Source organism: Pristiophorus japonicus, unplaced genomic scaffold, assembly GCF_044704955.1.
Source record: "Pristiophorus japonicus isolate sPriJap1 unplaced genomic scaffold, sPriJap1.hap1 HAP1_SCAFFOLD_1038, whole genome shotgun sequence".
Lineage (NCBI taxonomy): Eukaryota > Metazoa > Chordata > Chondrichthyes > Pristiophoridae > Pristiophorus > Pristiophorus japonicus.
Window position 1 is genome coordinate 56,703 of NW_027250689.1, and position 12,492 is coordinate 69,194.

General features: G+C 55.7%; 1 protein-coding gene across 1 annotated transcript in view; it reads right to left on the reverse strand.

The window, feature by feature from the left end:
- The window catches only part of LOC139241317 (integrin alpha-M-like), a gene marked incomplete at its 5' end in the record, with an annotated part of 101,574 nt that overhangs the window by 35,924 nt on the left and 53,158 nt on the right, over window positions 1-12,492 (reverse strand). The window contains one exon of the mRNA XM_070869946.1: window positions 7,844-7,954. Coding sequence (XP_070726047.1) covers window positions 7,844-7,954 — 111 coding nt within the window. The remainder of the gene's footprint in view (window positions 1-7,843; window positions 7,955-12,492) is intronic.

Below are 12,492 nucleotides of genomic sequence, written 5' to 3' on the forward strand. Positions count from 1 at the left end.
AGGGGCTGGAGGTGGTTACAGAGATAGGGAGGGGTGTAGGGGCTGGAGGAGGTTACAGAGATAGGGAGGGGTGTAGGGACTGGAGGAGGTTACAGAGATAGGGAGGGGAGTAGGGGTTGGAGGAGGTTACAGAGAAAGGGAGGGGAGTAGGGGCAGGAGGAGGTTACAGAGATAGGGAGGGGTGTAGGGGCTGGAGGAGGTTACAGAGATAGGGAGGGGTGTAGGGGCTGGAGGAGGTTACAGAGATAGGGAGGGGTGTAGGGGCTGGAGGAGGTTACAGAGCTAGGGAGGGGTGTAGGGGCTGGAGGAGGTTACAGAGCTAGGGAGGGGAGTAGGGGTTGGAGGAGGTTACAGAGATAGGGAAGGGAGTAGGGGCAGGAGGAGGTTACAGAGATAGGGAGGGGTGTAGGGGCTTGAGGGAGTGACACAGATAGGGATGGGTGTAGGGGCTGGAGGAGGTTACAGAGATAGGGAGTGGTGTAGGGGCTGGAGGAGGTTACAGAGATAGGGAATGGTGTAGGGGCTGGAGGGGGTTACAGAGATAGGGAGGTGTGTTGGGGCTGGAGGAGATTACAGAGATAGGGAGGGCTGTAGGGGCTGGAGGAGGTTACAGAGATAGGGAGTGGTGTAGGGGCTGGAGGACGTTACAGAGATAGGGAGGGGTGTAGGGGCTGGAGGAGGTTACAGAGATAGGGAGGGGTGTAGGGGCTGGAGGGGGTTACAGAGATAGGGAGAGGTGTAGGGGCTGGAGGAGGTTACAGAGATAGGGAGTGGTGTAGTGGCTGGAAGAGGTTACAGAGATAGGGAGGGGTGTAGGGACTGTAGGAGGTTACAGAGATAGGGAGGGGTGTAGGTGCTGGAGGAGGTTACAGAGATAGGGAGGGGTGTAGGGGCTGGAGGAGGTTACAGAGATAGGGAGGGGAGTAGGGGTTGGAGGAGGTTACAGAGATAGGGAGGGGAGTAGGGGCAGGAGGAGATTACAGAGATAGGGAGGGGTGTAGGGGCTGGAGGAGGTTACAGAGATAGGGAGGGGTGTAGGGGCTGGAGGAGGTTACAGAGATAGGGAGGGGAGTAGGGGTTGGAGGAGGTTACAGAGATAGGGAGGGGATTAGGGGCAGGAGGAGTTTACAGAGATAGGGAGGGGTGTAGGGGCTGGAGGCGGTTACAGAGATAGGGAGGGCTGTAGAGGCTGGAGGAGGTTACAGAGATAGGTAGGGGTGTGGAGGCAGGAGGAGGTTACAGAGATAGGGAGGGGTGTAGGGGCTGGAGGAGGTTACAGAGATAGGGAGGGGTGTAGGGGCTGGAGGAGGTTACAGAGATAGGGAGGGGTGTAGGGGCTGGAGGAGGTTACAGAGATAGGGAGGGGTGTAGGGGCTTGAGGGAGTTACACAGATAGGGATGGGTGTAGGGGCTGGAGGAGGTTACAGAGATAGGGAGTGGTGTAGGGGCTGGAGGCGGTTACAGAGATAGGGAGTGGTGTAGGGGCTGGAGGAGGTTACAGAGATAGGAAGGGGTGTAGAGGCTGGAGGAGGTTACAGAGATAGGTAGGGGTGTGGAGGCAGGAGGAGGTTACAGAGATAGGGAGGGGTGTAGGGGCAGGAGGAGGTTACAGAGATAGGGAGGGCTGTATGGGCTGGAGGAGGTTACAGAGATAGGGAGGGGTGTAGGGGCTGGAGGAGGTTACAAAGATAGGGAGAGGTGTAGAGGCTGGAGGAGGTTACAGAGATAGGGAGGGGTGTAGGGGCTTGAGGGAGTTACACAGATAAGGATGGGTGTCGGGGCTGGAGGAGGTTACAGAGATAGGGAGGGGTGTAGGGGCTGGAGGAGGTTACAGAGATAGGGAGGGGTGTAGGGACTGGAGGAGGTTACAGAGATAGGGAGGGGAGTAGGGGCAGGAGGAGGTTACAGAGATAGGGAGGGGTGTAGGGGCTGGAGGTGGTTACAGAGATAGAGAGGGGTGTAGGGGCTGGAGGAGGTTACAGAGATAGGGAGGGGTGTAGGGACTGGAGGAGGTTACAGAGATAGGGAGGGGAGTAGGGGTTGGAGGAGGTTACAGAGAAAGGGAGGGGAGTAGGGGCAGGAGGAGGTTACACAGATAGGGAGGGGTGTAGGGGCTGGAGGAGGTTACAGAGATAGGGAGGGGTGTAGAGGCTGGAGGAGGTTACAGAGATAGGTAGGGGTGTGGAGGCAGGAGGAGGTTACAGAGATAGGGAGGGCTGTAGGGGCTGGAGGAGGTTACAGAGATAGGGAGGGGTGTAGGGGCTGGAGGAGGTTACAGAGATAGGGAGGGGTGTAGGGGCTGGAGGAGGTTACAGAGCTAGGGAGGGGTGTAGGGGCTGGAGGAGGTTACAGAGCTAGGGAGGGGAGTAGGGGTTGGAGGAGGTTACAGAGATAGGGAAGGGAGTAGGGGCAGGAGGAGGTTACAGAGATAGGGAGGGGTGTATGGGCTGGAGGAGGTTACAGAGATAGGGAGGGGTGTAGGGGCTGGAGGACGTTACAGAGATAGGGAGAGGTGTAGAGGTTGGAGGAGGTTACAGAGATAGGGAGGGGTGTAGGGGCTGGAGGAGGTTACAGAGATAGGGAGGGGTGTAGGGGCTGGAGGAGGTTACAGAGATAGGGAGGGGTGTAGGGGCTGGAGGGGGTTACAGAGATAGGGAGAGGTGTAGGGGCTGGAGGAGGTTACAGAGATAGGGAGTGGTGTAGTGGCTGGAGGAGGTTACAGAGATAGGGAGGGGTGTAGGGACTGTAGGAGGTTACAGAGATAGGGAGAGGTGTAGAGGCTGGAGGAGGTTACAGAGATAGGGAGGGGTGTAGGGGCTTGAGGGAGTGACACAGATAGGGATGGGTGTAGGGGCTGGAGGAGGTTACAGAGATAGGGAGTGGTGTAGGGGCTGGAGGAGGTTACAGAGATAGGGAGAGGTGTAGGGGCTGGAGGAGGTTACAGAGATAGGGAGTGGTGTAGTGGCTAGAGGAGGTTACAGAGATAGGGAGGGGTGTAGGGACTGTAGGAGGTTACAGAGATAGGGAGGGGTGTAGGTGCTGGAGGAGGTTACAGAGATAGGGAGGGGTGTAGGGGCTGGAGGAGGTTACAGAGATAGGGAGGGGAGTAGGGGTTGGAGGAGGTTACAGAGATAGGGAGGGGAGTAGGGGCAGGAGGAGATTACAGAGATAGGGAGGGGTGTAGGGGCTGGAGGAGGTTACAGAGATAGGGAGGGGTGTAGGGGCTTGAGGGAGTTACACAGATAGGGATGGGTGTAGGGGCTGGAGGAGGTTACAGAGATAGGGAGTGGTGTAGGGGCTGGAGGAGGTTACAGAGATAGGGAGTGGTGTAGGGGCTGGAGGGGGTTACAGAGATAGGGAGGTGTGTTGGGGCTGGAGGAGATTACAGAGATAGGGAGGGCTGTAGGGGCTGGAGGAGGTTACAGAGATAGGGAGGGGTGTAGGGGCTGGAGGACGTTACAGAGATAGGGAGTGGTGTAGGGGCTGGAGGAGGTTACAGAGATAGGGAGGGGTGTAGGGGCTGGAGGAGGTTACAGAGATAGGGAGGGGTGTAGGGGCTGGAGGAGGTTACAGAGATAGGGAGGGGTGTAGGGGCTGGAGGAGGTTACAGAGATAGGGAGAGGTGTAGGGGCTGGAGGAGGTTACAGAGATAGGGAGTGGTGTAGTGGCTGGAGGAGGTTACAGAGATAGGGAGGGGTGTAGGTGCTGGAGGAGGTTACAGAGATAGGGAGGGGTGTAGGGGCTGGATAAGGTTACAGAGATAGGGAGGGGAGTAGGGGTTGGAGGAGGTTACAGAGATAGGGAGGGGAGTAGGGGCAGGAGGAGATTACAGAGATAGGGAGGGGTGTAGGGGCTGGAGGAGGTTACAGAGATAGGGAGGGGTGTAGGGGCTGGAGGAGGTTACAGAGATAGGGAGGGGAGTAGGGGTTGGAGGAGGTTACGGAGATAGGGAGGGGATTAGGGGCAGGAGGAGTTTACAGAGATAGGGAGGGGTGTAGGGGCTGGAGGAGGTTACAGAGATAGGGAGGGCTGTAGAGGCTGGTGGAGGTTACAGAGATAGGTAGGGGTGTGGAGGCAGGAGGAGGTTACAGAGATAGGGAGGGGTGTAGGGGCTGGAGGAGGTTACAGAGATAGGGAGGGGTGTAGGGGCTGGAGGAGGTTACAGAGATAGGGAGGGGTGTAGGGGCTGGAGGAGGTTACAGAGATAGGGAGGGGTGTAGGGGCTTGAGGGAATTACACAGATAGGGATGGGTGTAGGGGCTGGAGGAGGTTACAGAGATAAGGAGTGGTATAGGGGCTGGAGGAGGTTACAGAGATAGGGAGTGGTGTAGGGGCTGGAGGGTGTTACAGAGATAGGGAGGTGTGTTGGGGCTGGAGGAGGTTACAGAGATAAGGATGGGTGTAGGGGCTGGAGGAGGTTACAGAGATAGGGAGGGGTGTAGAGGCTGGAGGAGGTTACAGAGATAGGTAGGGGTGTGGAGGCAGGAGGAGGTTACAGAGATAGGGAGGGGTGTAGGGGCAGGAGGAGGTTACAGAGATAGGGAGGGCTGTATGGGCTGGAGGAGGTTACAGAGATAGGGAGGGGTATAGGGGCTGGAGGAGGTTACAAAGATAGGGAGAGGTGTAGAGGCTGGAGGAGGTTACAGAGATAGGGAGGGGTGTAGGGGCTTGAGGGAGTTACACAGATAAGGATGGGTGTAGGGGCTGGAGGAGGTTACAGAGATAGGGAGGGGTGTAGGGGCTGGAGGAGGTTACAGAGATAGGGAGGGGTGTAGGGACTGGAGGAGGTTACAGAGATAGGGAGGGGAGTAGGGGCAGGAGGAGGTTACAGAGATAGGGAGGGGTGTAGGGGCTGGAGGTGGTTACAGAGATAGGGAGGGGTGTAGGGGCTGGAGGAGGTTACAGAGATAGGGAGGGGTGTAGGGACTGGAGGAGGTTACAGAGATAGGGAGGGGAGTAGGGGTTGGAGGAGGTTACAGAGAAAGGGAGGGGAGTAGGGGCAGGAGGAGGTTACACAGATAGGGAGGGGTGTAGGGGCTGGAGGAGGTTACAGAGATAGGGAGGGGTGTAGAGGCTGGAGGAGGTTACAGAGATAGGTAGGGGTGTGGAGGCAGGAGGAGGTTACAGAGATAGGGAGGGGTGTAGGGGCTGGAGGAGGTTACAGAGATAGGGAGGGGTGTAGGGGCTGGAGGAGGTTACAGAGATAGGGAGGGGTGTAGGGGCTGGAGGAGGTTACAGAGCTAGGGAGGGGTGTAGGGGCTGGAGGAGGTTACAGAGCTAGGGAGGGGAGTAGGGGCTGGAGGAGGTTACAGAGATAGGGAGGGGTGTATGGGCTGGAGGAGGTTACAGAGATAGGGAGGGGTGTAGGGGCTGGAGGAGGTTACAAAGATAGGGAGAGGTGTAGAGGCTGGAGGAGGTTACAGAGATAGGGAGGGGTGTAGGGGCTTGAGGGAGTGACACAGATAGGGATGGGTGTAGGGGCTGGAGGAGGTTACAGAGATAGGGAGTGGTGTAGGGGCTGGAGGACGTTACAGAGATAGGGAGTGGTGTAGAGGTTGGAGGAGGTTACAGAGATAGGGAGGGGTGTAGGGGCTGGACGAGGTTACAGAGATAGGGAGGGGTGTAGGGGCTGGAGGAGGATACAGAGATAGGGAGGGGTGTTGGGGCTGGAGGGGGTTACAGAGATAGGGAGAGGTGTAGGGGCTGGAGGAGGTTACAGAGATAGGGAGTGGTGTAGTGGCTGGAGGAGGTTACAGAGATAGGGAGGGGTGTAGGGACTGTAGGAGGTTACAGAGATAGGGAGGGGTGTAGGTGCTGGAGGAGGTTACAGAGATAGGGAGGGGTGTAGGGGCTGGAGGAGGTTACAGAGATAGGGAGGGGAGTAGGGGTTGGAGGAGGTTACAGAGATAGGGAGGGGAGTAGGGGCAGGAGGAGATTACAGAGATAGGGAGGGGTGTAGGGGCTGGAGGAGGTTACAGAGATAGGGAGGGGTGTAGGGGCTGGAGGAGGTTACAGAGATAGGGAGGGGAGTAGGGGTTGGAGGAGGTTACAGAGATAGGGAGGGGATTAGGGGCAGGAGGAGTTTACAGAGATAGGGAGGGGTGTAGGGGCTGGAGGAGGTTACAGAGATAGGGAGGGGTGTAGAGGCTGGAGGAGGTTACAGAGATAGGTAGGGGTGTGGAGGCAGGAGGAGGTTACAGAGATAGGGAGGGGTGTAGGGGCTGGAGGAGGTTACAGAGATAGGGAGGGGTGTAGGGGCTGGAGGAGGTTACAGAGATAGGGAGGGGTGTAGGGGCTGGAGGAGGTTACAGAGATAGGGAGGCGTGTAGGGGCTGGAGGAGGTTACAGAGATAGGGAGGGGAGTAGGGGTTGGAGGAGGTTACAGAGATAGGGAGGGGTGTAGGGGCTGGAGGAGGATACAAAGATAGGGAGAGGTGTAGAGGCTGGAGGAGGTTACAGTGATAGGGAGGGGTGTAGGGGCTGGAGGAGGTTACAGAGATAGGGAGTGGTGTAGCGGCTGGAGGGTGTTACAGAGATAGGGAGGTGTGTTGGGGCTGGAGGAGGTTACAGAGATAGGGAGGGCTGTAGGGGCTGGAGGAGGTTACAGAGATAGGGAGGGGTGTAGGGGCTGGAGGAGGTTACAGAGATAGGGAGGGGCGTAGGGGCTGGAGGAGGTTACAGAGATAGGGAGGGGTGTAGGGACTGGAGGTTACAGAGATAGGGAGGGGTGTAGGGCCAGGGAAGTGTTTGAACATGGGATTGATCATTTAAAAAATCCAGGCGTTGCCAGACCGGGAGCGAATGTAGGTCAGTGAGCACAGGGGGTGATGGGTGAGTGGGACTGGGTGCGAGTTCGGACACGGGGCAGTGAGCACAGGGGGTGATGGGTGAGTGGGACTCGGTGTGAGTTAGGACACGGGACAGTGAGCACAGGGGGTGATGGGTGAGCGGGACTTGGTGTGAGTTAGGACACGGGGCAGTGAGCACAGGGGGTGATGGGTGAGCGGGACTCGGTGTGAGTTAGGACACAGGGCAGTGAGCACATGGGGTGATAGGTGAGTGGGACTCGGTGTGAGTTAGGACACAGGGCAGTGAGCACATGGGGTGATAGGTGAGTGGGATTCGGTGTGAGTTAGGACACGGGGCAGTGAGCACAGGGGGTGATGGGTGAGCGGGACTCGGTGTGAGTTAGGACACAGGGCAGTGAGCACAGGGGGTGATGGGTGAGCGGGACTCGGTGTGAGTTAGGACACGGGACAGTGAGCACAGGGGGTGATGGGTGAGCGGGACTTGGTGTGAGTTAGGACACAGGGCAGTGAGCACAGGGGGTGATGGGTGAGTGGGACTCGGTGCGAGTTAGGACACGGGGCAGTGAGCACAGCGGGTGATGGGTGAGTGGGACTGGGTGCGAGTTAGGACACAGGGCAGTGAGCACAGAGGGTGATGGGTGAACGGGACTCGGTGTGAGTTAGGACACAGGGCAGTGAGCACAGGGGGTGATGGGTGAGTGGGACTGGGTGTGAGTTAGGACACAGGGCAGTGAGCACATGGGGTGATAGGTGAGTGGGACTCGGTGTGAGTTCGGACACGGGGCAGTGAGCACATGGGGTAATAGGTGAGTGGGACTCGGTGTGAGTTCGGACACGGGGGCAGTGAGCACAGGCGGTGATGGATGAGTGGGGCTCGGTGCGAGTTAGGACACGGGGCAGTGAGCACACAGGGTGATGGGTGAGTGGGACTGGGTGTGAGTTAGGACACGGGGGCAGCCGAGTTTTAGATGAGCTGATGGTTACGGAGGATGGAAGGTGGGAGGCTGGTCCATGAAACTATTGTGAATACCTACGTTTGAGTGGTGGAACAAATCCTTATTCTCATAGTCCCCAGCCTGGATGTACTTGATCTGGTCAAATTTCAGCCTCCCGGTACTCTGGAGCAGTTCCTCTCCTGCGTTCATCTGTAATACATTTATCGCACCATCACACGGGGTTTTATCCCACAACTCTCCCTATCTCCGTAACCTCCTCCAGCCCCACAACCCCTCACTATCTCTGTAACCTCCTCCAGCCCCTGCACCCCTCCCTATCCCTGTAACCTCCTCCAGCCCCTACCCCCCTCCCTATCTCTGTAACCTCCTCCAGCCCCTACACCCCTCCCTATCTCCGTAACCTCCTCCAGCCCCTACACCCCTCCCTATCTCTGTAACCTCCTCCAGCCCCTACACCCCTCCCTATCTCCGTAACCTCCTCCAGCCCCTACACTCCTCCCTAACACAGTAACCTCCTCCAGCCCCTACACCCCTCCCTATCTCTGTAACCTCCTCCAGCCCCTACACCCCTCTCTATCTCTGTAACCTCCTCCAGCCCCTACACCCTCCCTATCTCTGTAACCCCCCTCCAGTCCCTACACCCTTCCCTATCTCTGTAACCTCCTTCAGCCCCACAACCTCCCGAGATGTCTGCGCTCCTCTAATAATTCTGCCCTCCTGACCATCCCTGATTACAATCGTTCCACCATTGATGGCCATGTCTTCTATTGCCTTGGTCACAAGCTCTGGAACTCCCTCCCTAAACCTCTCCACCTCTCTACCTCTCTCTCCTACTATGAACTATGAAGGGGAAATCAAGTTGTACAAATTTTCTGGAGTTCTTTGAGGATAAGGGGGAACCAGTGGATGTGGTGTATTTAGATTTCCAGAAGGTATTTGACAAGGTGCCACATAAAAGGTTACTGCACAAGATAAAAGCTCACGGGGTTGGGGGTAATATATTAGCATGGATAGAGGATTGGCTAACTAACAGAAAACAGAGAGTCAGGATAAATGGGTCTGTCATGTGTTCAACTATCATTGTAACCCATGTGTAAGCTGACCTAAGTTGTACACCTTGAGAACATTGACCACAAGGGGGCGAACTTGTGGGAGACACACCTAACCTGGACTTCCAGGTATAAAAGGGGAAGCTCCACCCACCTTCATCACTTGAGGTCTTGGTAATAAAGGTTACTGGTCACAGAGTGACCTTCTCTCAAGTATGGGCCTTGTGTGCATTTGTACTGTATAGTAAGGACATATTATTGGCGACGAGAAACTGGGATTTAAACCACGCGAGCATGGCCACTAGCAGCACAGACGAGAGGTACTGTGTTGGTGATGATTGGGACGACTTTATTGAGAGACTACAGCAAAGTTCCGTCACCAAGGAATGGCTGGGACAGGATTCGGCCGACAATCGCAGGGCTCATCTGACGGTTTGTGGATCCAGGACGTACTCCCTGATGAAGCCAGAGAAGCCGGCGGACAAGACTTTTGAAGAGCTCAGTAAGTTGATCGGGGAACACTTTAAACCGGCGAGCAGCATGCAGATGGCGAGACACCGGTTTTACACGCACCGGCGGCGAGAAGGGCAAAGTGTTCCAGACTTCGTGGCAGACCTCCGGCGACTGGCGAGCCGATGTAAGTTCACAGATACATGCAGAGCGGAGATGCTGCGAGACTTTTTTGTTGAGGGCATCGAGCACGCTGGGGTTTTCAGGAAACTGATTGAGACCAAGGACTTGACCCTGGAAACAGCGGCTTTGATGGCCCAGACATTCATCTCAGGGAAGGAAGAGACCAGAATGATATTTGACAAAAATCTTGGCTCAAATGCGACAAACGACCAGGGAGTCAACATTGTTAACGCGGCACACAGTTCTCCAGGCAGACAAGGGGCAATCGGACATGCCCGAGCTTGTAGTCGAACCCAAAGGGGGAATTCAACAGAGACAATGGCTAGCTGAATGGTGATTCATGACATCGCAAGGGACAATGCGGCCAGTAATGGGGCCATCAACACCTGCCAATGGTGTGTTTAAGGACAGTTACAGAGACAGTCAGAGACGATCGACTGGTAATGGACCTTTTGTTTCCAACAACGGCTCATGTTGGAGGTGTGGAGGCAAACACACAGCCAGAGCTTGCAGGGATCAGCAATATACCTGCAGAAACTGCAACGTCAGCGGTCACTTGGCGCGTATGTGCAGGAAGCCTGCAGCCAGGTTGGTGTACGAGGACGACGACAGGCCCGATGTAAGCCCTACGAGGCCAAATGGACACTGGGGGAAATCGCTGGAAGCTGAAGTTCAGCGAGTTCATGTGGAGCACATATACAGTTCATACACCAGGACGCCACCGATAATGATGAAAGTGCTCCTCAATGGCATCCCAGTATCAATGGAGTTAGACACGGGGGGCAGCCAGTCCCTGATGAGTATCAAACGGTTCAACAAGTTGTGGGCATCCAAGGCCAGGAGGCCAAAATTATTGCCGATTGACGCACAGCTACGGACATATATAAAGGAGATCATTCCGGTACTAGGCAGCGCCACGGTAGTCGTGACCCACAAAGATTCGGAGAACAGGTTGCCACTCTGGATTGTCCCGGGGGATGGTCCCGCACTGCTGGGGAGGAGTTGGCTTGCTGTCATGAACTGGAAATGGGGCGATGTCAATGCAATTTCCTCTGTGGAGCGAGTTTCATGCTCACAGGTCCTGGACAAATTTGACTCACTATTCCAACCTGGCATTGGCACTTTCATGGGGACCAAGGTAGTGATTCACATAAACCCGGACGCCAGGGCAGTACACCACAAGGCCAGAGCGGTGCTGTGTGTGATGCGGGAAAAGATAGAAGGCGAATTGGACTGCCTGCTGAGGGAAGGCATCATCTTGCCAGTCGAATACAGTGACTGGGCGAGCCTGATTGTGCCGGTGCTCAAGGCGGATGGGTCGGTCAGGATATGTAGTGATTTACAAGGCCACCATCAATCGGGTGTCACTCCAAGACCAGTACCCGCTACCGAGAGCGGAGGACCTCTTCGCAACGCTATCTGGTGGCAAACCTTTTTCAAAATTGGACCTGACCTCAGCTTACATAGCCAGGTGCTGGCGAGTGAGTCGAAGAAGCTGACCACCATCATGACACACAAGGGGGTTGTTTGAGTACAACAGGTGTCCGTTCGGGATTTGTTCGGCCGCGATCTTTCAGCGAAATATGGAAAGTCTCCTCAAGTCGATTCCAAGGACAGTGGTTTTTCAAGACGACATCCTCATCACGGATCGCGATACTGAAGAACACCTCCACAACCTGGAGGAGGTGCTACGCAGACTGGACCGGGTAGGTCTGCGACTGAAAAAGGCAAAGTGCGTCTTCCCAGCTCCAGAGGTAGAATTCCTGGGGATGAGGGTAGCAGCAAACGGGATCAGACCTACTGCGTCCAAGACGGAAGCGATCCCGAGAGCACCCAGACCTCGTAACACGACGGAGCTGCGTTCGTTCCTGGGGCTCCTGAACTATTTTGGTAACTTTCTTCCCAAATTGAGCACGCTGTTAGAGCCGCTACACGTGCTCCTACGCAAAGGTCGCGAATGGGTCTGGGGGGGACAGCCAGGAAAGGGCTTTCGATAGAGCACGCAATTTGTTATGCTCCAACAATCTGTTAACGTTTAAGAAACTTGTTTTAACGTGCGATGCGTCGTCCTATGGGGTCGGGTGTGTGTTGCAGCATGTCAATGCCAAGGGTCAGTTACAGTCGGTAGCTTATGCCTCCAGAAGTCTGTCCCGGGCAGAAAGGGGCTACGGGATGGTAGAAAAGGAAGTGCTTGCATGTGTATATGCGGTAAAAAACACTACCTGTTTGGCAGGAAATTTGAGCTGGAGACAGATCACAAACCCCTAACGTCCCTTTTGGCCGACAACAAGGCCATAAATGCAAACGCGTCGGCCCGCATACAGAGGTGGGCACTCACGTTAGCCGCCTATGACTATACAATTCGGCACAGACCGGGCACCGAAAACTGCGCCGATGCACTCAGCAGGCTCCCACTAGCCACCACTGAGGGGGCGACCGAGCATGATGCTGAGATGGTCATGGCTGTTGAAGCTTTTGAAAGCGAAGGCTCACCTGTGACAGCCCGTCAGATTAAAGTCTGGACAAATAAAGACCTGTTACTGTCTTTAGTTAAGAAATGTGTCCTGAATGGGGACTGGGCAGCCACGTACGGGGCATGCCCTGAGGAGTTTAAACCGTTTCATAGGCGCAAGGATGAACTCTCGATTCAGGTCGATTGCCTACTGTGGGGAAACCGAGTCATCATGCCCCAGATGGGCAGAGAGACGTTCATCCGAGAACTCCACAATGAGCACCCGTCATGATGAAGGCAGTTGCCAGGTCATACGTTTGGTGGCCAGGGATAGATGCAGACCTGGAACTTTGTGTTCGCAGGTGCAACACGTGTGCTCAGCTGGGCAATGCGCCCAGGGAAGCCCCCCTTAGCTCCTGGTCCTGGCCCGCCAAACCATGGTCACGCATCCATGTGGACTACGCAGGTCCCTTCATGGGGAAAATGTTTTTGGATGTAGTAGACGCCTACTCCAAATGGATCGAGTGTGACATTCTTAATTCAAGCACATCCTCTGCCACAGTAGAAAGTCTACGGGCAATGTTTGCCGCCCA